General features: G+C 39.3%; 1 protein-coding gene and 1 long non-coding RNA gene across 2 annotated transcripts in view; both read left to right on the plus strand.

Annotated features, from left to right (window-relative positions):
- The window catches only part of LOC309636346, a 114,123-nt gene that overhangs the window by 31,813 nt on the left and 56,595 nt on the right, over nucleotides 1–25,715 (plus strand). The window lies entirely within an intron of this gene.
- Nucleotides 21,550–25,715, plus strand: part of LOC309604741 (olfactory receptor class A-like protein 1) — a gene marked incomplete at its 5' end in the record, with an annotated part of 46,138 nt that continues 41,972 nt past the window's right edge. The window contains 2 exon segments of the mRNA XM_082339678.1: nucleotides 21,550–21,664; nucleotides 22,065–22,171. Coding sequence (XP_082195804.1) covers nucleotides 21,550–21,664; nucleotides 22,065–22,171 — 222 coding nt within the window.

The following is a 25,715-nucleotide window of genomic DNA, read 5'->3' on the forward strand; positions in this document are numbered from 1 at the left end:
CACCTTGAAGGGGAGGCTCCTCTCTGAGTGTCACTTTCTGGGGCTTAAGATAATGGTGTTGGAATAGATGGTGCATTATGCTCTTAATGACTATGGATCTAATTTTTGAACTTCAGCTCTGCTGTGCTCTGTGGGAAATGTAAAAAAAATTAATAAGTAGAAACTGCAATTAAATAGACTTGGGATACTGGAAGGGGGAACTCTCACACTCTGTGACGTTAGCAGAGGCTGATAGAGAGAAGACCTGTCTTCTTTCCTGGCAACGACTCAGCCAAAGAAAACCCATGGACTCTTTGTTTTTTATAGCCCTCCCAACTTCCTTTTCTTCTTACCAGTGTTGTAAGAAGAACAACAATGTCCCTGGGGGGGACACACGACTTGTGCTGTGGCTCACTGTGGTTGCAGACCCTAAAGTGTAATTCTTTGCTTATCGCAGAATAAACCCATCTTTCCTGGAGAAGTATTTGGCAGTCTATTTGTTTCAGGTCAATAGAAATAATGCTCTTCCTCTTCATTAGTAAAGATGTATGGACCTATATGGCACAGCACTTACGAGAAGGGGCTGTGGAACAGATACCTGGGTTTACTTTTACGTCCTGGCTCTGCCAGTAACTTTTTGTGTAAGCTCACACTAGTTACATTACCCATCTGTGCCTTAATTTCTCTTATCTGTGAAGTGGGGATGCATTGGCTCCCACCTCAGAGCTTTTGAGTGGATTAAATGAGTTAGTACTTGTAATAAAACCGCTGTAAAGCAAAGAATGTTGCCCACCATCCAGTTGTACAAGGAGCAAGTCATTAGCCACTGCAGTTGCTGACCTACAGGACACCCTGAAAGGAATTCAGGATGAAGAATAGCATGACGCACTCAGGGCTTTGGGAAAACAGGCAAAACAGGCCCTTAGATGGTTAGATATATTTCAGGAAAAAAATTTTATGAACTCAGATTCTTGCATTTTCCCATACTTAGAAAAGCACTACAATCATTAACTGAGATACCTGTTCCTCTTGACTAGCAGTGACCTTCTACTGAGATGTGTGCTTGATTGCATGTGCTCATTACCCAAAGTCATATATGCTGGCCTCTCCCCTTACCTCCTCAGAGCTATCTGAGAGGCTGTCTCTTGGTCTGTAGTCCCCAGTAAGGCACTGCATAAACTCAACTCGTAGCTCTTACATTGTGCATTTTTCTTTCAGTCAATAGCATTCACAGAAGTGTCCGGCCCATAGTGCTTTATAAGTTTTGGTGATTAATATTACTGAGCCTTCGGCGTATTTGCCAGGCCCCTGTGCTAAGTGCTGTATCATCAATGCGAGGTGGGAGGCACATCAAGCCAAAGCGTTCTGATGAGACTTCAGGAGAAAAAGGTGGTTTCACTTGGGGCTTTAAAAGCTATTGTGAAAGCAATAGCTGATATTTATTGAGCACTTACTATGTTCCAGGCATTGTTTTAGAAGTATTAGCTCACTTAATTCTCAAAACAGCTCTATGCTGTAGACTATTGCCCTTCATTTGAAAGACAGGAAATAGCACAGAGAAGTACCCGAAGTCATGTAAATGGGTAGGTATACTGGAAGTCAAGTGGTAGCCGAGTGTTCCAGCACTCTTAAGGACCATGCTATATATAACGTATGGGATATTTCCAGAACTCTTTCAGTTGACATGGCAACAGCCAAAGTTGTTTCCTCGTTTTTTTCCTGACTGTATTTGGCTATGTTTTAAAGAATGGTTTCCAGAATGCGTGACACAGTCCATTTCCCAGATAAACCACAGTGCCTGTCAATATCAGGTTTACCAGGGCTCAACAGCTTTGCTTCTAATCTTTCTTCATCACATCACCCTCTTGTTTCTCCTCCCTCTCTGAATACCTCTATTTTCTCAGCTTTTCTTTTACTGCTTGTCCCCTACATAAAGGTGTTTCCTATTATCTTCTCTGTGTTTACAGTCTTTTTGAACTTTAATTTTCACCTCCGGTTGACACTAAAACATTCTCTCCAGTCTCAGCCTCTCTCCGGTTGCCTGCCGGTCACCTTTACTAGGTACGGCACCACACCTTAAAGACAAGAAGTTCACTATTATCCACAGAGTCAGTCCTCGCCAAGACTCCCCTATTTACATTAATATCATCTTCATTCTTCCAGGCACCCAGACTCTTCCCTTTGGCTGCCCTCATATCTAGTCATCTGTCAAGAGTTCTGTTGATTAAGTAACATGATATCTCATCCTTCTGGATTAAACTGAAGCCAAGTCCCCCTAAAATCAAGTTACCTTGCTGAATTTATGATTTTTTTATTTTTGAAATTTTTATTGAAATATAGTTGAGTTACAATGTTGTTTCAGGTAAACTAAAATGAAACGTCATTCTTTTGAAAGGCACAATAAATAAAGTTGAAAGACCTGGAAGAAGGAATTCTTCAATATATATAATAGACAAGTAAAAGACATGAATTGGAAATCCTTAAAAAGGAAACTTGAATAGCCAAGGAACATGAAAAGGTGTTCAACCTTAATGGCAATTTGGGATGTGTAAAATAAAGCAAAAATAAGATACTTTTTTTCCCCCATTAGATTGGCCTACTAGGTATGAAGACACATGATGATGAACTATAATAATTAAAAGCATTTGGTATTCGACATGCGAATCAAATAAACCAATGGAAAATGATACTCCAGAAATAGATCTGATATATACCCAAGCATTTATTTTATGATAAAGATAATGTGCAGGCAGAAAAATATTCTCTTCTTCCCTTCTAGGCTTTTTGGCTGATCTAATAATTAAACTGATTTAAAAAAGATTGTCACCCATATCAGCCCCTGAGGGCTAAAGGATCCTTGCCTTGATTTATCTCTGTGTTTGTTTCAAAAGCACCTGGTATTTGAGAGAGATGTTTTGCAGCTGTGCTTAGAGAGATGTAGTGGTCAACCACCCTGAACTGGCTCTGACTTGACCACAGGCACATACCTGCATAGATGAGACCTGGAGGTGCCTGGAAAGTTACCTTTGCTTCATTACCATGCTAAGATCTCTGCCCCAAGCGGGAGATCTGTACTCTGCTTGGCACAATTCATGCATTGTGCAAAGAAGCATGGAAGACTGCACATGCTCCAGCTGCCCCTGCCTGGCCCTGGAAATCTCTGCCCCTTTCCTAGAGCCCTGATGATATGCCTGCCTCCTACCCCTTAAAATTCCCTCCCTCCCTTCAGAGAGAAGGTGTTTTGAGAGCACGAGCTCTCTCTTCTCCATTCCTTGATCAGTGAATAAAATTTCTCCTCTGCTATACAGAAACTGGTTTTGTTTGATTGGCCTTTGTGACTCTGGGCAAAGAAAGAACCCACTGAGGGGTCACTGACCTGTTGGGGATTGGTAACAAGATTAACAGGATAAAAAAGCAAACAGAATTATACGAGTCCCCATACAGATTTGAAAACTCAAAGGGTAGTCAGGTCATTGAAACTCATATAACATCCTGACATGAGGAAAGGGGCAGGGGTTTGGGGATACAGTGGTGAGGAAGGCCATTCACAAGAAGGCAGAGGAGATGTTTGGAAAACCAAGGTTGCCCTGTTACACAAATAAATTTCCTGGTAAAAAGATATCTCTGGTAATAGCTCTCTTTCTGGTACAGGCCGCCTTGCCAGTGTAAATTTAGGCAGTTGAGGGAGAGGAAAAGAACTTTTCCTCAATCTTCGGAAATTTGATTGCCCTTAGCAGAAAATAATCCTTGTGCCAAGGTGGCATATTTTGGGGTGACAAATTCTGCTCCCCTTCAGCAACATTTCAAATTAAGGAGGAACAAATAAACTATTGATTGGTTATCTACTTGGGAAAAAATATTTTAAACTCTACCCCCCCCCCAATACAAATACACAAATAATGCAGTGTCACAAGGTACAGAGATAATAGTACCCCTAGGCAAGTTCTGATGACATGGCTGTAGGGTGGAATGAACATGTGTTGATACAGGACACCCCTCACACTTTCCCAGGATCATGGGGAACAGAGGAGAGCAATATAAACCAATCTATGGAAATATGAATAGAGCATTGTGTATCCAGAGAATTAGGAGCAGTTTGTTGTTGCAAGAAGGAACAATGTGAAATTGAATGAAGGAAGGTGAGGCTGGAAGGTCAGGTAGGGTCTGATCATGAATGGCATTAGGTGTCAAACTGAGGAGTTTTGACTTGATCCCTTAGCCCAGGTGAGTCAGTGATGATTTTTTTTTAAATCAGTGGAGCAAAAATGTCTGGTGTACATGGGAGGTAAAATTTGAAGCAGGGAAAGCAGAGAAGATGAAAGATTGATGGAGCAATACAAAGTGAATAGAGAAAAGGTTGCATCGCTCATTCGAATATTCAATAAACATTTGGTAGGCCCTGGAGATACACCTGTGAACAAGACAAGTGCAGTCCAGGCTTCAGGTTGGGCACAGTGTAGTTCTGATGACAGGCAAATCAATAGGGATGTACCATGAGCAGCATAATTTAATGTTTTAGTACAACCATTTTGACCTTATGAGATCATGCATTCAAGGGTTGCAAACAGAAATGTCCTCATGACATTAAATTAAATGAATGAAGGAGGTAGAAGTAACCTAGTAGGGTGTGGTGAAACACTGGGGGAGCCAGGGTGTGTTTGTCCTCACCTAAAAAATCTTCAAATTCAAATAATGGTGATGATTGATGATGATGATGGTGGTGGTTATGATGATTAGATTTTTTTGCAGGATTTTGGGCTATAGGACACTGATTTTTTTATGTGCTTGGGAAGTGGTTAGTTTAGAGGTAGCGTAAAGTAAAAAATAAATGTTAACTATTGTTCTTCTTTTGATTGTTCAGTGAACCATCTATATGGTTCTTCTATATGAGAAGAAGAAGCAAGCAAATGGCTAGAATTCAGTCTGAGAAAATCCAATTCATTCAATGGGCAATTTACATAAAATCATCTCAACAAAACCCAGTGTGCTCAGAGCCAGTTTGCTGATCATCAGTTTGCCAAATTCACCAAATTTATGGAATGTGGCTTTAATACTTCAATAGGGCCATTAGATAGCTCTGTCAGACATGTTTATTCTTGGTCACAGATGAACTTTTTTGTTTATACTAATATTCTGTGAATCTTTTAACATGTCATTTCCTGTTTTGTTGACTTTTAGAATTTTTAAGGGATTTTAAAACCAATTTCTCAGATAATACATTGTATTTGTTACGATTAGATATGGCTCTCACAAATTGAGGTGTGGACTTCCAGGGCTGGTTTAGGGGCTCCCATGGGGCCCTTTGGCCTGTTCTCAGTTGACCCCACTAGGCTTGTGGCCTTGGTGATTAACCTTCCCAGACAGCCTCATGTCTGTGTGAATAATTTTACTCCTTTTTGTGCAATATTGCTGCACATGGCATACAGTTTGACAGAGATCAACTCTCATCATGAATAACCAATATTTCAGAATAGGGTAAGGGGTGAGAGAGATTGAAATTGTCTGAAAATTTCCCTTTGATCACATACATTGAGAAAGAAAAAAAGTATCATCTAGAGGCAAACACAACATCCTTGTAAAAATAAAAACAGAAAAAAATGACCCAAATTTCGATATAACAAACACAATAGTAAGATCTCAGAAATATTTATTGAATAAATTAATGAATGCAATATTCTGTTTCAGAACTCCATGTAGAAGGAAAATGATACATTTTTGAAGTAGGCAAACTGGGGACTAACCATATTTTGGGGCATTTAGTTTTAACTTTTAACATCTCAAAAACAATGGGGAGGGACTTCCCTGGTGGTGCAGTGGTTAAGAATCCGCCTGCCAATGCGGGGGACACGGGTTCGAGCCCTGGTCTGGGAAGATCCTACATGCTGCGGAGCAACTAAGTCCATGCGCCACAACTACTGAGCCTGCGCTCTAGAGCCCGTGAGCCACAACTACTGAGCCCGTGTGGCACAACTACTGAAGCCTGCGTGCCCTAGAGCCCGTGCTCCGCAAGAGAAGCCGCCACAATGAGAAGCCCACGCACCGCAACGAAGAGTAACCCCCGCTCCCCGCAACTAGAGAAAGCCCGCGTGCAGCAACAAAGACCCAACGCAGCCAAAAATAAATAAATTAATTAATTAATTTTTTTAAAAAATGGGGAAAATGAGTAAAAAAAATTCATTGGCTCCAAAAAATAGCGGAAATCCCCAAATTTGGAGGGGTGGGGGGTGGAAACCCCAGGGAAGAACACTTAAGAAATACAAAACTAAAGAGTACCACATTCTTTTTTTTAATATATATACTTCTTTTTAAAAAATTAATTAATTAATTTGTGTCTGTGTTGGGTTTCATTGCTGCGTGTGGGCTTTCTCTAGTTGCGGCGAGCAGGGGCTACTCTTTGTTGCGGTGCGCAGCCTTCTCATCGTGGTGGCTTCTCTTGTTGTGGAGCATGGGCCCTAGGCACATGGGCTTCAGTAGTTGTGGCACGTGGGCTTCAATAGTTGTGGCACGTGGGCTTCAGTAGTTGTGGCTCGCGGGCTCTAGAGCGTAGGCTCAGTAGTTGTGGCGCATGGGCTTAGTTGCTCCACGGCATGTGGGATCTTCCTGGACCAGGGCTCGAACCCGTGTCCCCTGCATTGGCAGGTGGATTCTTAACCACTGTGCCACCAGGGACGTCCCCAGAACACCACATTCTTAAACTCATCTGTTGTTAACGTTGCCTTTTTCACCAGATGATCATTTTAGTCACATTGCCATGTTGATCAGTTTGCTTCTGGTTATTTTCTTCTAAAGTCACCTGGAGCTCTTCATAGCACTTGAAGCAGATGTATAGACCAGGAGGGCAGAGGGTATCTCAGTGCCTGGAAATGGCCTAGCCTGGTTGGAGCTAAGAGTTTGCAGGATGCCACAGAGTCTCAGAGGTGAGGCTGAAATGGAAGTTGTGGCCAGGTCATGAAACTCCTTTTTAGGCATTCTAGAAAGTTCTGACATTTCCTTGCAAGTGATCATTGGGAGGTAAGTACTTTTAAAAGTTCAACCTGAATGTTGGTTTTCTGAGAGCAGAGACTGCATTTGTGCTGTTCACAGCTGTTACGCAGGACCTGGTATATGTTGGGCTCTTACTGTTATGAGGTGTTTTTTAAAAGTATAAAAGTCTCAGTGGATATCCCTTGAAGCCAAGGTTAATTTAGAGAATCTGAAGTAGGAGAGTTTAAGAATAAAAAAACAATGGCCAATAATGTTTGATGACTTAGTGGGGAAGATTAACCGTAAGCTTGGGCATTTGAGGCACTGATTTGTTGGCTTTTGCCGGCAACCTCTAAATAATGGAGTGGGAAGGGAGGCAGGATTGACTGGAATTGAGAAAAAAATGTAAAGCAAGGAAGTGAAGGTGTCTGGTAAAAATGGTTTTTGGAAGGAGCTTCATGGAGGAGGCCACCGAGTGTGAATTCAAGCTTCTGAGAGAAAAAAATAAAACCAAAAAAAAGTTGATCTGAACTTTGAACTATTGGGAGAAAAAAAGCCAGAGAAATCAGGTTAGGTCCACCTTATTTTGGTTTGCTCTGCTCTCTTGGTCTCCAAACTTCTTCAATACTTCCAGCCCCCAAAATATTCTCTTCAACTACCTCAAAGCACCTGGTACCGCCCAAATGGGCTGGTTGGGCTATCAATGCCTCTGACTCCAAACACACGGCATAGGACCCAGCTATAGTCATAACTCACTAATGTGACCTCCCAGGATTTCATCTGCCCATCAAGTCTGTTCCTCGTGGTTTTTCCTTATTTTGGTTGGTGAGTCATGATCTATTTTGGAATCAAATCAGAAACACGGGCTCTCCCTCCACCTGCATCTCAGCTATTAACTTGCTTAATTAAAAAAAACCTTACTTTAAAAAAAAACAAAAACCACCTTACTTTTATCTGCTTTATGGTCCTCTAGGAATTTTCCTCTTCTGAGAATCGATGGGTATAAATGCTATATATCTATATAGGGCCGCTATAAGATTTAAGTAAGGTTATGTGTGAAAGATTTATTCTTTGGGCTTGCCACATAAATTTGCAGTGATTTATTTAAATAGAAAGGGGGACATGTGAATACTTCTGAAGTCAGATGAATTAATCTGAAACAGCTGTCAAGCATATGTTGTTTTTTTTTTTTTTTTCCATACCTAGGGTATAAAATAACCTCCCACACATTTGGGAAGAAAACCCCAAAGGCCTGAAGTTTCCTCATCTGTAAAATGGAGGTTTTGGTAATCTCAAAGCGTTGTTTTAAGAATAAGATGAACTAGCAAATAATGTAGTGTTCATAATCCTTATTCATTATTAGTTTCTGGCCTCTCCGATCTGAGTATCCCGTAGTCAATGCTATAATAAAGCGATATGGGTCATCTGTGAGCCTGACAAAGCTTCTGTTCTCACATGGCCTGTAGCCTATAACATAATAGGATGATAGTGACAAGTATGAGGTCAGAGGTCACACTGCCTTGGTCAGAGGCTCACTTTGGTCTAAACCTCTCTGCCCCCAGTGTTCTCAAGTCTAACTGGGGATAAAATAATACATAGTTTAAAAGGGTATTATGGGGATTAAATAAGAAAATTAGATTCAGTTGGTCATCAATGAACAGAAACTGGGTTTTGAAAAGGTGGATTAGGTGGGGTTTTGAAAAGGTGGTTCCAGTGAAGTGATTGAGAGGCGTGTCTGAGGCGGAGCCACGTCTGGGGCTGCATCTAAGGTTTATCTACCGTGCGCACCTCAGGGGTGTATTGGTGCTGCTCCAGAGCTCATCACTTTTTCACTCCAAAAGACCCTGGACTAGAGATTCAATATGGGTTCCAATGGTGAGTTTCTTTGGTGGGAGGCAGCCTACCTGGTGTACTAGTGTTTTGCAGGGGTCTGAGCTTTCATCTTTAAAAAACATAGATTTATAGGCTGGGGACAGCTCATGTCACTGATGTAATTGTCTGTGGTTTCTGTACAGTGGAATTTGGCAGTAGGACTTTCTGAGAGGCTCGGGGATTTAAAGATGAACTTTTTGTTACATTAAAAGGGATTTCTTGTCAACTATAGCTCAAAACTGGAAAAAAAGAAAAGGTAGAACCAACCTAAATATTCAACAACATGGAGCTGGTTTAAAAAAGATTTCTATATTTTAGAGATATATATATGGAAGTTTTTTTTTTTTTTTTTAAAGATTTATTTATTTATTTATGGCTGTGTTGGGTCTTCGTTTCTGTCCGAGGGCTTTCTCTAGTTGCGGCAAGCGGGGGCCACTCTTCATCGCGGTGCGCTGGCCTCTCACCATCGCGGCCTCTCCTGCTGCGGAGCACAGGCTCCAGACGCGCAGGCTCAGTGGTTGTGGCTCACGGGCCCAGTTGCTCCGCGGCATGCGGGATCCTCCCAGACCAGGGCTCGAACCCATGTCCCCTGCATTGGCAGGCAGATTCTCAACCACTGCGCCACCAGGGAAGCCCTATATGGAAGTATTTTTGAATGAAATGATATGTCTGGGATTCATTTCAGAATAATGGGGGCGGGCGGTTGTTGAGGAGATGAGTGGAATGGGTGGGTGGATGAAGTGAAATTGGCCAGGTGTTGCTATATATCAGAGTTGAGTGATGCGGTCATCAGGTTAATTATTTTCATCAGCTCAGCAAAGTAGAAAAAGATCCAGGCCTCCCTAACTTGGTCTGAAATAATCCCAAAGCAGTCGACAAAGACTAAAGATTGCTGAATGGGAAAAATTACCCTGGAATTTCCAAATTAAAACTTTTTCGTGAAGAGCTCCTCTTCACTTTGTGCAAGCAGAGATCCGGATTTGGGGTCTCTCAGTCTGCAGTGAGGGGACTGCCCAGTGAGAACAGCTCACAACCTATGGTAATACTCAGGCACTTCAGCTTGCTGGAGTGTGAAGATTAGATTAGTTACTGTATGGGGACAGAAATCCAGACAGTGGTCAAGGAATGTCTCAAACACAGATAATGGTAATTTCCTTCCCATTCCCCATAAATGTTTCCTCAATGAAGACTAGGAAATGAGAATAGTATGGAGTGATCTCTGCACAAACCGGAGGTTAACCCTCCGGTTTGTGCAGAGATGTGACAGGGAATGTTGTTAATCTCATCTGGGTTGAGCCCAATCCCACAATCAACAGGAAGGGTCAGAAGACAATTAGGGAAAGAAGCCCCAGTTTTGTAAAATCCATCTCTTTGGGACAAACCTTTTCTGTCTTTTTGTGATGGTAATAAGCATGTCATTTCACCCCTTGGAGACGGTGCCGTAAATTATTTGCTCTGAGTGTCATAATTCCTATGTAGGGTGGTAGTTATCATTTACCTCTTTTACCTTGGGACGTAACAGAAGTTGGAAGACAGTAAGTGCCTTGCCCAAGGGCATGAGCGGAAAGAGACAGAGGCTGGATCAAATCTAACCTTCAGACCAGACGGGCAGTGTTCTGCTCTGCACCTCAGCTGAGGAAGAGCCTCAGCTAAGGAAGGAGGCCAATTCCCCCTCGGCTCAATATAATATCTTTTTTTTTTTTTTTAACATCTTTATTGGAGCATAATTACTTTACAATGGTGTGTTAGTTTCTGCTTTATAACAAAGTGAATCAGGTATACATATACATATGTTCCCATGTCTCTTCCCTCTTGCATCTCCCTCCCTCTCATCCTCCCTATCCCACCCTCCCTATCCCACCCCTCTAGGTGATCACAAAGCACCGAGCTGATCTCCCTGTGCTATGCGGCTGCTTCCCACTAGCTAGCTATTTTACTCAATATATAATATCTTTAGTTCACATATTCTTTCCTTAAGTTTCTTGAAAATCCTGTGCTAACGTTGCCTTAATTTGTATGTTTTTTATAAATCAATATTCTATATAAATTCCCTTTAAAATTTTTTTTTTTCCTGGAAACACTGAGGAATTTTTATCTTTACAGTCTAATAGTTTTTTTAGGATATGTCTTGGTGTTAGTCATCCTGAGTTAATTTTCTTTAGTACACTTGATTCATTCAATAGATTCAGGTCTTCTATTTCTGGAATATTTTCTTGGATTACTTTATTATGGTAAAACACATTAACAAAATTTACCATCAGAACCGTTAAGTGTTCAGTTCAGTGGCATTAAGTATGTTCACATTGTTGTGTTACCACCATCACCATCCATCTACAGAACTCTTCTTGAAAAACTGAAACTTTGTACTCATTAAACAATAACGCCTCATTGTCCTCTTCCCTCAGCTCCTGGCAACCAACATTCTGCTTTAGGTTTCTATAAATTTGATCACTCTAGATACCCCATATAAGTTGAATCATACAGTATTTTCTTTTTGTGACCGGCTGATTTCACTTAGCATAATGTCCTCAGGGTTCGTCCGTGTTGTAGCATGTGTCAGATTTTTTTCTTTTTCAGGCTGAATAATATTTCATTTTATGTATATACCACATTTTGTTTGTCCATTCATCCGTTTATGGACACTGGGGTTGCTTCCATCTATTGGCTATTGTGAATAATGCTGCTGTGAACATGGGTGTACAAATTTCAGTTCAAGGACCTGCTTTCACTTCTTTTGTGTATATGCCCCAAAGTGGAATTGCAAGATCATATCGTAATTTTATTTTTAATTTTTGAGAAACTGCCATACTGTTTTTCATAGTAGTTACACCTTTTTAGAGTCCCAATGACGGTGCACACGGGTTCCAATTTATCCATATCCTTGCCAACACTGCAGTTATTTTCTATTTTTTTTTTTTGATAGTAGCCATCCTGAAGGGTGCAAGGTGGTATCTCATGATGGTTTTGATTTGCATTTTCCTAATAATTAGTAATATTAAACATCTTTTCATGTACTTAATAGCCATTTGTATATCTTTTTTTGAGAAATATTTATTCAAGTCATTTGCCCATTTAAAAAATCAGGTTATTTGTTTTAATGTTGTTGAGTTGCAGGAGCTTCCTGTATTCTGAACATTAACTCCTTATCAGATATGGAGATATTTTCTCCCATTCCTTAGGTTGCCTTTTCAATCTGTGGATTGTGTCTTTTGATGCACAGTTTTAAATTTTGATGTAGTCCAACTTATTTTTTATCTTGTTGCCTGTGCTTTTGGTGTCTAAGAAATCATTGCCAAATCCGATGACATGAAGATTTTGCCATTTTTCTTCTAGAAATTTTATAGTTCTTACATTTACCTCTTTGATCCATTTTTGAGTTGATTTTGTATATGATGTTAGTGTCTGACTTCATTCGTTTGCATGTGGATATCCAATTTTCCCAGCACCATTTACTGAAAAGACTAATCTTTCTCCATTGAAAGGTCTTGGCACCCTTATCAAAAATTATTTGAACATACATGTGAGGGTTTATTTCTGGGCTGTCTGTTCTGTTTCATTGGTCTATATGTCTGTTTTTATGCCAGCACCACACTGTTCTGATCACTGTAGCTTTGTAATAAGTTTTGAAATCAGAAAGTGTGCGACCTCTAAGTTCTTATTTTTCAAGGTTGTTTTGGCTATTCAGGGTCCCTTGAGATTCCAAATGAATTTTTCTATATCTGTAAAAATATCCCTTTGGGATTTTAGTAGGGATTGCATTGACTCTGTAGATCACTTTGGGTAATATGGACATCCTACCAATATTAGTCTTCCAATCCACAAACACATATATCTTTCTATTTATTTGTGTCTTCTTTAATTTCCTTCAGCAATGTTTTGTAATTTTCAGTGTATACCTCCTTGGTTAGATTTATTCATAATTTATTCTTTTGATGCTGTTGTAAATGAGATTTTTAAAAAAATTTTCTTTTTGGGTTGTTCATTGTTAGTGTATAAAAATGCAAGTTATTTTTTATTTATTTTTTAAATATTTTATTATTTATTTATTTACTTTTGGCTGTGTTGGGTCTTTGTTTCTGTGCGAGGGCTTTCTCTAGTTGTGGCAAGCGGGGGCCACTCTTCATTGCGGTGCGTGGGCCTCTCACTATCGTGGCCTCTCTTGTTGCGGAGCACAGGCTCCAGACGCGCAGGCTCAGTAGTTGTGGCTCACGGGCCTAGTTGCTCCACGGCATGTGGGATCTTCCCAGACCAGGGCTCGAACCCGTGTTCCCTGCATTAGCAGGCAGATTCTCAACCACTGCACCACCAGGGAAGCCCGCAAGTTATTTTTGTGCATTGATTTTTGTATCCTGCAATTTTGCTGAATTTGTTAATTAGTTTTAACACTCTGTGTGTGTGTGTGTGTGTGTGTGTGTGTGTGTGTGATCTTTAGGTTTTTCTACATATGAGATCATGTCATCTGTGAACAGAGATAATTCTACTTCTTCCTTTCTGATGTGGATGCCTTTTTAATTTATTTTTCTATCCGAATTGCTCTGGCTAGAACTTGCAGTACTATGTAGAATAGAAGTGAAAGCAGGCATCCTTGCCTTGTTCCTGATCTTAGAGGAAAAGCTTTCAGTCTTTCACCTTTGAGTATTATGTTTGTTGTGGGTTTTTCACATTTTGCTTTCGTGTGAAGGTAGTTTCCTTCTATTCATAGTTTGTTGAGTGTTTTTATGATGAATGGGTGTTGAAATTTGTCAAATGCTTTTTCTGCATCAGTTTAGATGATAATGTGTTTTTTTCTTTCTGTTAATGTAATATATTACATTGATTTGAGGGGGGTGTATATTAAACTGTCCTTATAAATCCCACTTGGTCATGGTGTAAAACTGTTTAATGTGCTGTTGAATTTGGTTCATTAGTATTTTAAGGATTTTGCATCAATATTCATTAGGGATATTGTTCTGTAGTTTTCTTCCAGTGGTTTTTTTTTGTGGGGGGCGGTCTGGTTTTGGTTTCAGGGTAATGCTGGCCTCTAAAATGAGTTTGGAAGTGTCCTCTCCTCTTCGGTCTTTTTGGGAAGAGCTTGAAATAGATTGGCATTAATTTTTTAAATGTTTGGTAGAATTCGCCAGTGAAGCCATCTGGAGATGGCTTTTCCTTTGTTGGGAGATTTTTGATTATTGATTACTTATTCAATCTCGTTACTTGTTATTGGTCTGTTCAGATTTTCTTCATGATTCAGTCTTGGTAGGTTATATGTTTCCAGAAATTTATCCATTCTTCTAGGTTATCCAATTAGTTGGTGTACAAGTATTCATAGCATTCACTTGTAATCACTTTCATTTCTATGACATTAGTTGTAATGCTCTCATTTCTGATTTTTATTTGAATCTTTTTTTTTTATCTAGTCAAGGACCTGTCAATTTTACTCCTTCAAAAAACAACTGCAGTTAACCCTTGAACAACATGAGTTTGAACTGTGTGGGTCTTATTATCTGCAGATTTTTTTCAGTAAATATACAGTTGGCCCTCCATATTCATGGGTTTTGCATCATGCTGTACTACATCATTTTGTATAAAGTACTTGAGCTTCCTCGAATTTTGGCATTTGTGTGGGTTCCTGGAACCAATCGCCTGTGGATACTGAGGGATGACTGTATTAGTTTTGTTGATCTTTTCAGTTTTTAAAAAATTCTCTATTTTGTTTATCTCTCTCTGCTTTGTTATATCCTTTCATCTTCTAAGTCTGGGTTTAGTTCTTTTTCTAGTCTCTTGAGGTATAAAGTTAGATTGTTGATTTAAGGTTTTAAAATATTTACAGCTATAAACATTCACAGCTATAAAACTTCCTTTAGCACTGTTTTCACTGCATCCCATAATTTTTGGTGTTATGTTTTTCATTTTCATTTGTCTCAAGGTATTTTCTGATTTCCCTTGCAACTTCTTTGACCCATTGGTTGTTTAAGAGTGTGTTGATTGATTTCCACAGATTTATGGATCTTCCAGTTTTCCTTCTGCTATTGATTTTTTTAATAGAAGGGAATTTATTATTTATTATTTTAAAAAGTTTAAAAATTCAAAAAAGTCATAATTTTTTATAAAATGTTTGAAGGTTATACTCCATTTAGAGTTATTACAAAATATTGGCTATATTCCCTGTTTGTACTACACATCCTTCTAGCCTATCTTACACCCAGTAGTTCTTTTAAAAATTTTTATCGGGGTATAATTGATAAACAATGTTGTGTTAGTTTCAGGTGTACAGTAAAGTGAATCTGTTATACGAATACATATATCCACTGTTTTTTATTATTTTTTTTTTACTTTTTAAAATATCTTTATTGAAGTATAATTGCTTTACAATGTTGTGTTAGTTTCTGCTGTACAACAGAGTGTATCAGCTATATTTATACATATATCCCCATATCCCCTCCCTCTTGAGCCTCCCTCCCACCCTCCCTATCCTACCCCTCTAGGTCATCACAAAGCATCAAGCTGATTTCCCTGTGCTGTGCAGTAGTTTCCCACTAGCCATCCATTTTACGTTTGGTAGTGTTTATATGTCAGTGCTACTCTCTCACTTCGTCCCAGCTTCCCCTTCCCCCTCTGTGTCCTCAAGTCCTTTCTCTACGTCTGCGTCTTTATTCCTGCCCTGCCACTAGGTTCATCAGTACCATTTTTTTAGATTCCATATATGTGCATTAGCATACGGTATTTGGTTTTCTCTTTCTGACTTACTTCACTCTGTATGACAGACTCTAGGTCCATCCACCTCATTACAAATAACTCAATTTCGTTCCTTTTTATGGCTGAGTAATATTCCATTGTATGTATGTGCCACATCTTCTTTATCCATTCATCTTTTTAGATTCTTTGATTTCTTGTTTCATTCCATTGTGATTGGAAAATATACTTTGTATAATTTCAGGGTTCTTGAATTTGTTAAACCTTGTTTTGTGGCCTAACGTGATGTGTTCATGTGTACTTGAGAAGAATGTGTACTCTATTAGGTGGCATGTTTTGTATATGACCGTTATGTTCAATTAGTCTGTAGTGTTGTTCAAGTCCAGTATTTCCTTATTGATCTTCTGTTTTTTTTTAATCCATTATTGAAAGTGGGGCATTGAAGTTTTCTACTATTACGTTGTTGCCTATTTCTCCCTTCAATTCTGTCAGTATTTGCTTTATATATTTGGGAGCTCTGAAGTTTGGGGCATAAATATTTTAAATTGTTATATCTCCTCAGTGAATTGACCCTTTTATCATTATATAATGTCCTTCTTTGTCTCTAACAACAGTTTTTGACTTAAAGTATATTTTATTTGATTAGTATAGCTACCCTTGTTCTCTTTTGGTTACCATTTACATAGAATATCTTTTTCCGTCTTTTCACTTTGAGCCAATGTGTGTCCTTAGATCTAAAATATGTCTCTTGTAGACAGCATATAGTTGAATCCTATTTTTTGTTATTGTTTTTATCATTCATATATAAACTCACTACAGAACTTTCCTACTGTTTTCAAATGCCCTTTATTTGATTGCTGTGAAGGGTATGCTACATTTTGAATTTGATTGTGTATAATAAAATTACTTCCAAAATGGTTCTAACAGTTGATACTAACCCTGATGCTAGTTTCCTGTTTCCTTTCATCTTTGTCATTCTTCCCCCATTTCACCCCCACACATTTAAATTGTTAATTATCAGATGGATGTGAGTTGGTTTACTTCAATTACATTTGAGGCTGAGTATCTTTTCATCAGTCTTTTCCCTTTATAATGTGTGACTTTTTGTTAGACTAAAGAAATCTTTTCCTACCTTGAAGATCATAAATCTCATTTTTTTCATCATAATTTTAAAGATAGACCTTTAACCCATTTTTAGTTTTATTATCAATAGGTATGAGGTAGGGCTGTACTTTAAAAACATCTTTTACGAATGGTTAACCATCTTTTTCTATATATTATCAGTATTCCCCAATGCTTTTCTCTTTCCATTTATACATTTTTCATGATCTCCAATTAAAGAAAGTGGTCATCATGAAATAAAAGGAACAAAATGAAGAGAAGAAGAAAAAGAACGTACATTTACTAATGATGAATTGTGCATCCCAATCATACATTTGAAGACAATCCCTACCCTAGTTTTATTTATTTTTTATTTTTTTAAAAGTATTTATTTATTTATTTATTTATGGCTGTGTTGGGTCTTCATTTCCGTGCGAGGGCTTTCTCTAGTTGTGGCAAGCGGGGGCCACTCTTCATTGCGGTGCGCGGGCCTCTCACTATTGCGGCCTCTCTTGTTGCGGAGCACAGGCTCCAGACGCGCAGGCTCAGTAATTGTGGCTCACGGGTATAGTTGCTCCGCGGCATGTGGGATCCCTCCAGACCAGGGCTCGAACCCATGTCCCCTGCATTGGCAGGCAGACTCTCAACCACTGTGCCACCAGGGAAGCCCATGATCTTTATTATGTTGAGGTATGTTCCCTCTATTCCTGCTTTCTGGAGAGTTTTTATCATAAATCGATGTTCAATTTTATCAAAAGCTTTTTCTGCATCTATTGAGATGATCATATGGTTTTTATTCTTCAATATGATATACCATATTAGCAAATTGATTGATTTGTGGATATTGAAAAATCCTTGCAACCCTGGGATAAATCCCACTTGATCATGGTGTATGATCCTTTTAAAGTATTGTTGGATTTAGTTTGCTAGTATTTTGTTGAGGCTTTTTGCATCTATGTTTATCAATGATATTGGCCTGTAATTTTCTATTTTTGTGATATCTTTGTCTGGTTTTGGTATCAGGGCGGGTGATGGTGGCCTCATAGAATAAGTGCAGAAGTGTTCCTTCCTCTGTAATCTTTTGGAATAGTTTCAGAGGATAGATGTTAACTTTTCTCTAAATGTTTGGTAGAATTCATCTGTGAAGTCATCTGGTCCTGGACTTTTGTTTGTTAGGAGTTTTTAAATTACTGATTCAATTTCATTACTAGTAATTGGTCTGTTCATATTTTCTATTTCTTCCTGGTTCAGTCTTGAGAGATTGTACCTTTCTAAGAATTTGTTTTGCGAATTTGTACCTTTCTAAGAATTTGTCTATTTCTTCTAGGTTGTCCATTTTATTGGTATAGTTATTTGTAGTAGTCTCTTATGATCCTTTGTATTTCTCTGGAGTCAGTTGTAACTTCTTTTTCATTTCTAATTTTATTGATTTGGGTTCTCTCCCTTTTTTTCTGCTTTCTTTTTTCTTTTTTCTTTATTTTTTAAAATTTATTTATTTATTATTTATTTTTGGTTGCATTGGGTCTTTTTCACTGTGCACGGGCCTTCTCCAGTTGCGGCAAGCGGGGGCCGCTCCCCGTTGCAGTGCACAGGCCTCTCACTGCAATGGCCTCTCTTGTTGAGGAGCATGGGCTCTAGGTGCGTGGGCTTCAGTAGTTGTGGCACGCGGCCTCAGTAGTTGTGGCACGCGGCCTCAGTAGTTGTGGCTCGTGGGCTCCGTAGTTGTGGCTCATGGGCTCTAGAGTGCAGGCTCAGTAGTTGTGGCGCACGGGTCTAGCTGCTCCGCGGCATGTGGGATCCTCCTGGACCAGGGTTCAAACCCGTGTCCCCTGCAGTGGCAGGCGGATTCCCAGCCACTGTGCCACTAGGGAAGCTCCCTCCCTTTTTTCTTGATGCATCCGGATATGTCTTTTTTATAGACAGTATGGAAAATGTAAAGAATTATAGAAGTTTGATAACATTTTATCATCTAGAACAAAGTGTTCACTTTTGTGAACTTTCCTGATCACTTTCCTTGTTCATCTCAATGTGGGTAGAATATGTTATGTATGAGTTTTATGGGAGAATAGACTATTATGAAGCAAGTCTGGAAGCAGAAATCAGTTAAGAATCTATTGTAACTATCTGGGATAGGGGCAATCATGGTTTGGACTAGGGTGCTGGCTGTAGAAGTATAGAGAACTGGGAAGATTTTCATTATTTTGAAGGTGGAGATGATAGTTTGCTGAGAGATCTCTGCATTCTCTCACTGTATATCCAACAAAGAGGGCTCCAAAATTTTGGCTTAAGCAAACCAAAGATTGGAGTTGCTTTTAGGATAGGGCGGCCTGGGAATGGAGTCATTTTTTACCAGAGGCATTAGGAGTTTCACTTTGAACATATTAAGTTTAGTATGCCAATTAGACCTCCCAGAGGAGATAGAAAGTGAACAGTTGGATACACAAGTCTGAAGTGCTAGAGAAGGGACTAGGTTTGATAGTGTCCCACCATTTGGCACAATACCTCACAGCTTTAGTATGTATGTGCTTCATGACTCTTTGTTTGGAGAACTCTGATACGATTGTTTTTGGAAAAGATTGGCAATAGCTGCATGAAATTTCATTAGAGTTGTACTTTTTTTAGTATATACACAATTATGAATTTCCATATTTCTTCTATAATTGTTTGTAAATCATTGAATTGGTTGCTTGACAATAGGAATAAATTATCTTAGTGGAAATAAGAAAGGGCATGAAAGAGTAGCTTTGGAGGATAAAAGTATAGGCAAATACTATGTATGTAATGATGTAATCATATTATAAAAGTTTCATGAACTGGAAACATTTCAAGGAAAATAAGCTTTGGTATTACGTTTTTCATTTTCATTTGTCTCAAGGTATTTTCTACAATTTATACAAATAAGTAGAAAAATCTGAATAAGGTAATGTACTTAAACACTGTTAATACTATACATTTTCGGATTTATGATCATTTGGGTTTCGCAAGGTCAAACTGCTTTTTTAATCATTTCTTAATCCTCCATACTTATTAGAGAGACTTATAACAGGAAGTTCACAGATACAGCCGTCCAAATATGTTCAATTGAATTGAGTTCCATGTGTTTAGAGAAAGTGCCCAGGATGTGTTCAGGAAGTAAGCACAACCGGGGGGAGGATCATGGGAGTCTGTTAGATCAGAGAAAGTGAGCACGTGTTTTTCACTTGGGTCCTCGTGAAATCAACCTTCTAATTGGCTCTGTAACATTTGATAAATTGACTCTTGCAACTCAACTTTTTGTAAAATTATCTAGGTTGTGGAGTTGTGAAGAGAAAATGAGAGCATGTTTGGAGGTGTCTGGTTCATTGTTCCCAGTCAGAGTTTTGCCTTAAACAGTCATCATGAGTGTATCGGAAATCCTTCTAGCTTCAGTGCAACTCACGGCCTAAAGCAGTTCTGAACTTGGAGATGGTGGGAGGGGGTGCAGTTCCAGGAGTGAGCAAATTACAGAAGGCCCCCTGACACTATGGCCTGTGCTGTGTGACTCTTAACTGCCTTATAGCAACCATGGCTTATTGGGATGGATTGTCCAAAAGAGAATTTTATCATTTCCACCTCCCACAAAGTCCTAGTGATTATGGTTGGCCTGTATAATCGTCCTCATTTTAGGGAGGATAAAAAAAATGGAGACTAGAGATGTTAAATGAAATACTTAGGGTCACATATAAAATAAACAGTCAACTTATGACTCAGTCTCTTGCTTGTTTATATGTAGCCTTTGAAAACAATGGATTTAAGAACATAATTTAGAATATATTCAGTCATGAGTTCATTCTGGTGAAGCAGCCTGAGTAAAATTTTAAAATTATGGGGAAATTTTGTTGGGTTTAGAGAACAGCTGGGAGTCAGTTTTGTCTAAATGCAGAGGATTGCAAACAGGTTGAAGGGAGATTTTGAAAGGCCTAGGTTTGCAAGTACAGAAGGACCACTACATATGGTGGAGGGGGAGGGATTTTGGAACTGTGTACAGCATGACTTCCATAATCACATGTGCAGCCGCAGGAAAGATCGCCGTTATTTTTTGTCTTACTCAAGGTCAGGAGGATAGTCAGTGATAATGCTGAGCCTAGGCTTAACTACAAAATCCTCTCCTACATTATGGAAATACATTGTGGAATACGACCAGATAAGTAAATTTGATAAAACACTATTCTCTTCAGAACTGGTTCCAGAACAAAAATGCCCAACTTACCACCTAGAGAGAGACACAGAACGTTTGCTGCTAGGAAACCATGTGAGTTCCTTGTCCAAGATCATTCACTTTTAAGCCTCCAGGTAGAATCTCCCAACTACATCACTGAACAGACCTTCTCTTCCGCCCAGGAGGCTCTGCTGGGTAGAGCTGACTATCCTTCTCTGGAGACACAGGGAGTTCCCAGTCAACAGGATGGCTCATGTGACACTCTGGTCCCAGGTATTAAAAAGGAACCAAGCTGTGCTTTGGAGTACCAAGGTGACATGGGAAGTAAACTTGGTCCTGCCTATCCATTTGCCAGCTACAAATCGGCACTCCTTCTTCATCCTCCTACATCTTCTGTGCAGTGTTTTGAGAGGCACAGGCCTGAGAGAGGGGAAAGCCAGCATACAAGGCCCTTCATTCTGCACCATGTTTGTACTGTGCAGGGAGAGGCAGCAGCAACAGGAGCAGAAAGTCCATTGTCATTACTCACTATTTCAAGGACAGCAGCAGAATGGTTTGCTTATGTTCTCTACAGCTGCCTCAACGGCCTCAGAATCAACAAGAGAAACCCTAGTCCCAGGACAGCGTCTAATGCACCTGAATCATGGGGATTTAGGGCAGCAGGTGCCCGTGCTTCAGTCATAACAGCTTGGGGGGTGGGTGTTCCCAAACTAATGGAGAACCTCTCTGTTCTCAGCTTCAGCATGTACCTCAGCAAATAATGGTCAGGTCTCTGCCAATGCCTCATGGGCAAGATATTCAGCAAGGAGCTGCAGAGCAACCCAGTTCCCAAATGCAGCAGCTTTGGGATGAAGGGTCTACAAAGGTCAACTGCTGGGACCAAGAATGTGGCTCTAGGAAGTAATTCTAAGCTTCTGAAATAATAGCCATAGGTCATCCCATAGTCATCCACACAGCAGCTGAAGGCAAAGGCCTCTCCAGAGCCTGCAAATACTGTCTTTGGGAAAGCTCCAAGAGCTGTTGATCCTTTCTGGTAGGGTAGCTGTGCCCAGCAGTGTTATAGCCCCTAACCAACAGCTTATAGCAATGTGTAGAAAGCTGGGCTGGAGTATGGAACACAAAACCAACAAACACAATAGCAGCAAGACAACCATCCAACAGAAGTTACTGAATCCAAAGCAATTACAAGCAACATGAAGGGCACAACTGCAGTAGCCTTTGGATGAGAGGCCTACAAGGCTGCTATTGCAAAGCTCTCTACTCCGTGGAGCTAGGGCAGCAGCTGTATGTCTTCCTGCAGCCAGTTTCACCGAAGCCCTGACTGTGAAGGATCAACAACATCAGTTGGTCTCCATACATCTGGAAGCAGCCCCTTCACTGAGGCCTCCTGAGCTTTCTCCAGTTAAGGTAGGAACTTCCAGTGGAGCTGCAGGCCCAGCTGTTGCACTCTAAAGAGCCCCAGGAGGATGTTGGATCAGCTCTGCAGCCCACAGCATCCCTTTAGCTGAGAGCTGGTGCATGGGACTCAGGTGTTGTGACCAAGTCACCTGTGGATGTGGAGCAACAAGATGTCACAAGATCTGAGAGTACCCAGTTGAGCATCTGAATGCCACATTGGTAACCTGAGTTTTTGAGGAAAAGCCTGGCGTCTGTGAACCTCTAACTTTAAAATGGTTTTCATAATTTTGAGCTTTAAGATACAGAATCCTGTTCAGTGAAACATCAAGTTGCCTAAATAGTTTTATAGTGTGATAATTATGAAAATAAGGGATAAAATAGTAAATAATACTGATTATTCTTGGATACAAATACATGTATACATACACAGCAAAAAGTTTAAAAACGTAGACTGGGTTTATATTCACTAGACAGTTGCATTTGGGCAAGTAGGAAAAGCAAAAGTATAAAATATACCTTTTAAGTTATGAAACAGCTTATATAAATGTGAATAAATCTAGCATCTGATTGAATGATGGCATTTTAATTTTATTTTTTATGTTGGTCTAATTAGTATATTTTCTTTAAAAATTTTTATTGAAGTATAGTTGATTTACAGTGTTGTGTTAATTTCTGCTGTACAGCAAAGTGGCTCAGTTACAGCTCTCTATATATTCTTTTTCATATTCTTTTCCATTATAGCTTATCACAGGATATTGCATATAGTTCAGTATCCCTATTGAATATAGGACCTTGTCGTTTATCCATCTGATATATACTACTTTGCATCTGCTAATCCCAAACTCACAATCCTCCCCCCCGACCCACCTTGGCAACCACAAGTGTGTCTATGTCTGTGAGTCTGTTTCTGTTTCATAGATATGTTCATTTGTGTCGTATTTTAGATTCTACATGTAAGTGATATCATATGGTATTTGTCTTTCTGTTTCTGACTTACTTTGCTTAGTATGATAATCTCTAGGTCCATTTATGTTGCTGCAAATGGCATTATTTCATTCTTTTTTATGGCTGAGTGATATTCCATTGTATATATATACACCACATCTTCTTTATCCATTCATCTGTTGATGGACATTTAGGTTGTTTCCATGTCTTGACTATTCTAAATAGTGCTGCTATGAACATAAGGGTGCATGTATCTTTTCGAAATATAGTTTTGTCTGGGTATATGCCCAGGAGTGGGATTGCTGGATCATATGGCAACTCTATTTTTAGTCTTTTGAGAAACCTCCATACTGTTTTCCATAATGGCTGCACCAATTTACATTCCCACTAGCAATGCACAAGGGTTTCCTTTTCTCCACATCCTTGCCAATACTTGTCATTTCTTGTCTTTTTGACAATAGCCATTCTGACAGGTGTGAGGTGATACCTCATTCATTGTGGTTTTGATTTGCATTTCCCTGATGATTCGTGATGTTGAACATCTTTTCATGTGCCTATTGGCCATCTGTATGTTTTCTTTGGAAAAATGACTATTCAGGTCTTCTGCCCATTTTAAAATCAGGTTGTGTTTTTCTGATATTAAGTTGTATGTGTTCTTTATATATTTTGGACATTAACCCCTTATCAGACATATTGTTTGCAAATATCTTCTTCCATTCAGTAGGTTACCTTTTTGTTGGTTTACTTGGCTGTGCAAAAGCTTTTAAATATGCTTTCCTCTAGGAGTTTTATGTTTCATATCTTACATTTAGGTCTTTAATCCATTTTGAGTTTATTTTTGTATATGATGTGAAAAAATATTCTATTTTCATATATTTACATGTAGCTGTCCAGTTTTCCCGGCATCACTTATTGAAGAGACTGTCTTTTCCCTATTGTATATTCTTGCCTCCTTTGTGGTAGATTAATTGACAATTGGTGCCTGGGTTTATTTCTGGGCTTTGTATTTTTTTTTAAAGGATACTTGATTTACAATATTGTGTTAGTTTCAGATGTACAGCAAAGTGATTCAGCTATATATGTATTTTTTCCAGATTCTTTTCCATGATAGGTTATTACAAGACTTGAATATAGTTCCCTGTGCTATACAGTAAATCCTTGTTGTTTATCTATTTTATGTATAGTAGTTTGTATCTGTTAATCCCATACTCCTAATTTATCCATCCCCTGCCTCCCTCTTTTCCCCTTTGGTAACCATAAGTTTGTTTTCTATGTCTGTGAGTCTGTTTCTGTTTTGCATATAGATTCATTTGTATTATTTTTTAGAATGTGCCACAAATCTCAATGTGTACTGATAAGTGTTTCCTCATTTTTTAAAATAATTAATTAATTAATTAATTTATGGCTGTGTTGTGTCTTCGTTTCTGTGCGAGGGCTTTCTCTAGTTGTGGCAAGCGGGGGCCACTCTTCATCGCGGTGCACGGGCCTCTCACTATCGTGGCCTCTCTTGTTGCGGAGCACAGGCTCCAGACGCGCAGGCTCAGTAATTGTGGCTCACGGGTCCAGTTGCTCCGCGGCATGTGGGATCCTCCCAGACCAGGGCTCGAACCCGTGTCCCCTGCATTGGCAGGCAGATTCTCAACCACTGCACCACCAGGGAAGCCCTGTATTATTTTTTAGATTCCGTGCATAAGTGACATCATATAATATTTGTCTTTGTCTGATTTTCTTCACTTAGTATGATATTCTCTAGGTCCATCCATGTTGCTGCAAATGGCAATACTTCATTCTTTTTTATGGCTAAGTAATATCCCATTATATATATGTGTGTGTATATATGTATGTGTATATGTGTATGTATATACCACATCTTCTTAAACCAATCGTCTGTTGATGGGCACTTGGGTGGTTTTCCATGTCTTGGCTATTATAAATACTGTTGCTATGAACTTTGGGGTGCATGTTTCTTTTTGAATTAGTTTTCTTTTCTGGGTATATGCCCAGGAGTGGGATTTCTGGATCAGATGGTAGCTCTACTTTTAGTTTTTAAAGGAACCTCCATACTGTTCTCCATAGTGGTTGCACCAATTTACATTCCCACCAACAGTGTAGGAGGGTTCCCTTTTTTCCACACCCTCTCAAGTATTTATTATTTGTAGACTTTTTGATGATAGCCATTCTGACAGGTGTGAGGTGATACTTCATTGTAATTTTGATTTGTACTTCTCTAATAATTAGTGATGTTGTGCATCTTTTCATGTGCCTGTTGGACATCTGTATGTCTTCTCTGGAGAGATGTCTTTTTAGGTCTTCTGCCCCCTTTTTTTAAAAAATATAGTTCCCTGTGCTATACAGCAGGTCCTTGTTGTTTATCTGTTTTACATATAGTAGTATGTATCTGTTAGTCCCAAACTCCTAATTTATCCCTCCTCCCCCTTTCCCCTTTAGTAACCATAAATTTGTTTTCTATGTCTGTGAGTCTGTATCTGTTTTGTAAATAAATTCATTTGTATCATTTTTTTAGATTCTACATATAAGTGATATCATGTGGTATTTGCCTTTCTCTGACTTCACTTAGAATGATAATCTCTAGGTCCATTCATGTGGC

The sequence above is a fragment of the Balaenoptera borealis genome (genome assembly GCF_965194805.1).
Source record: "Balaenoptera borealis genome assembly, chromosome: 10".
Classification (NCBI taxonomy): Eukaryota; Metazoa; Chordata; class Mammalia; order Artiodactyla; family Balaenopteridae; genus Balaenoptera; species Balaenoptera borealis.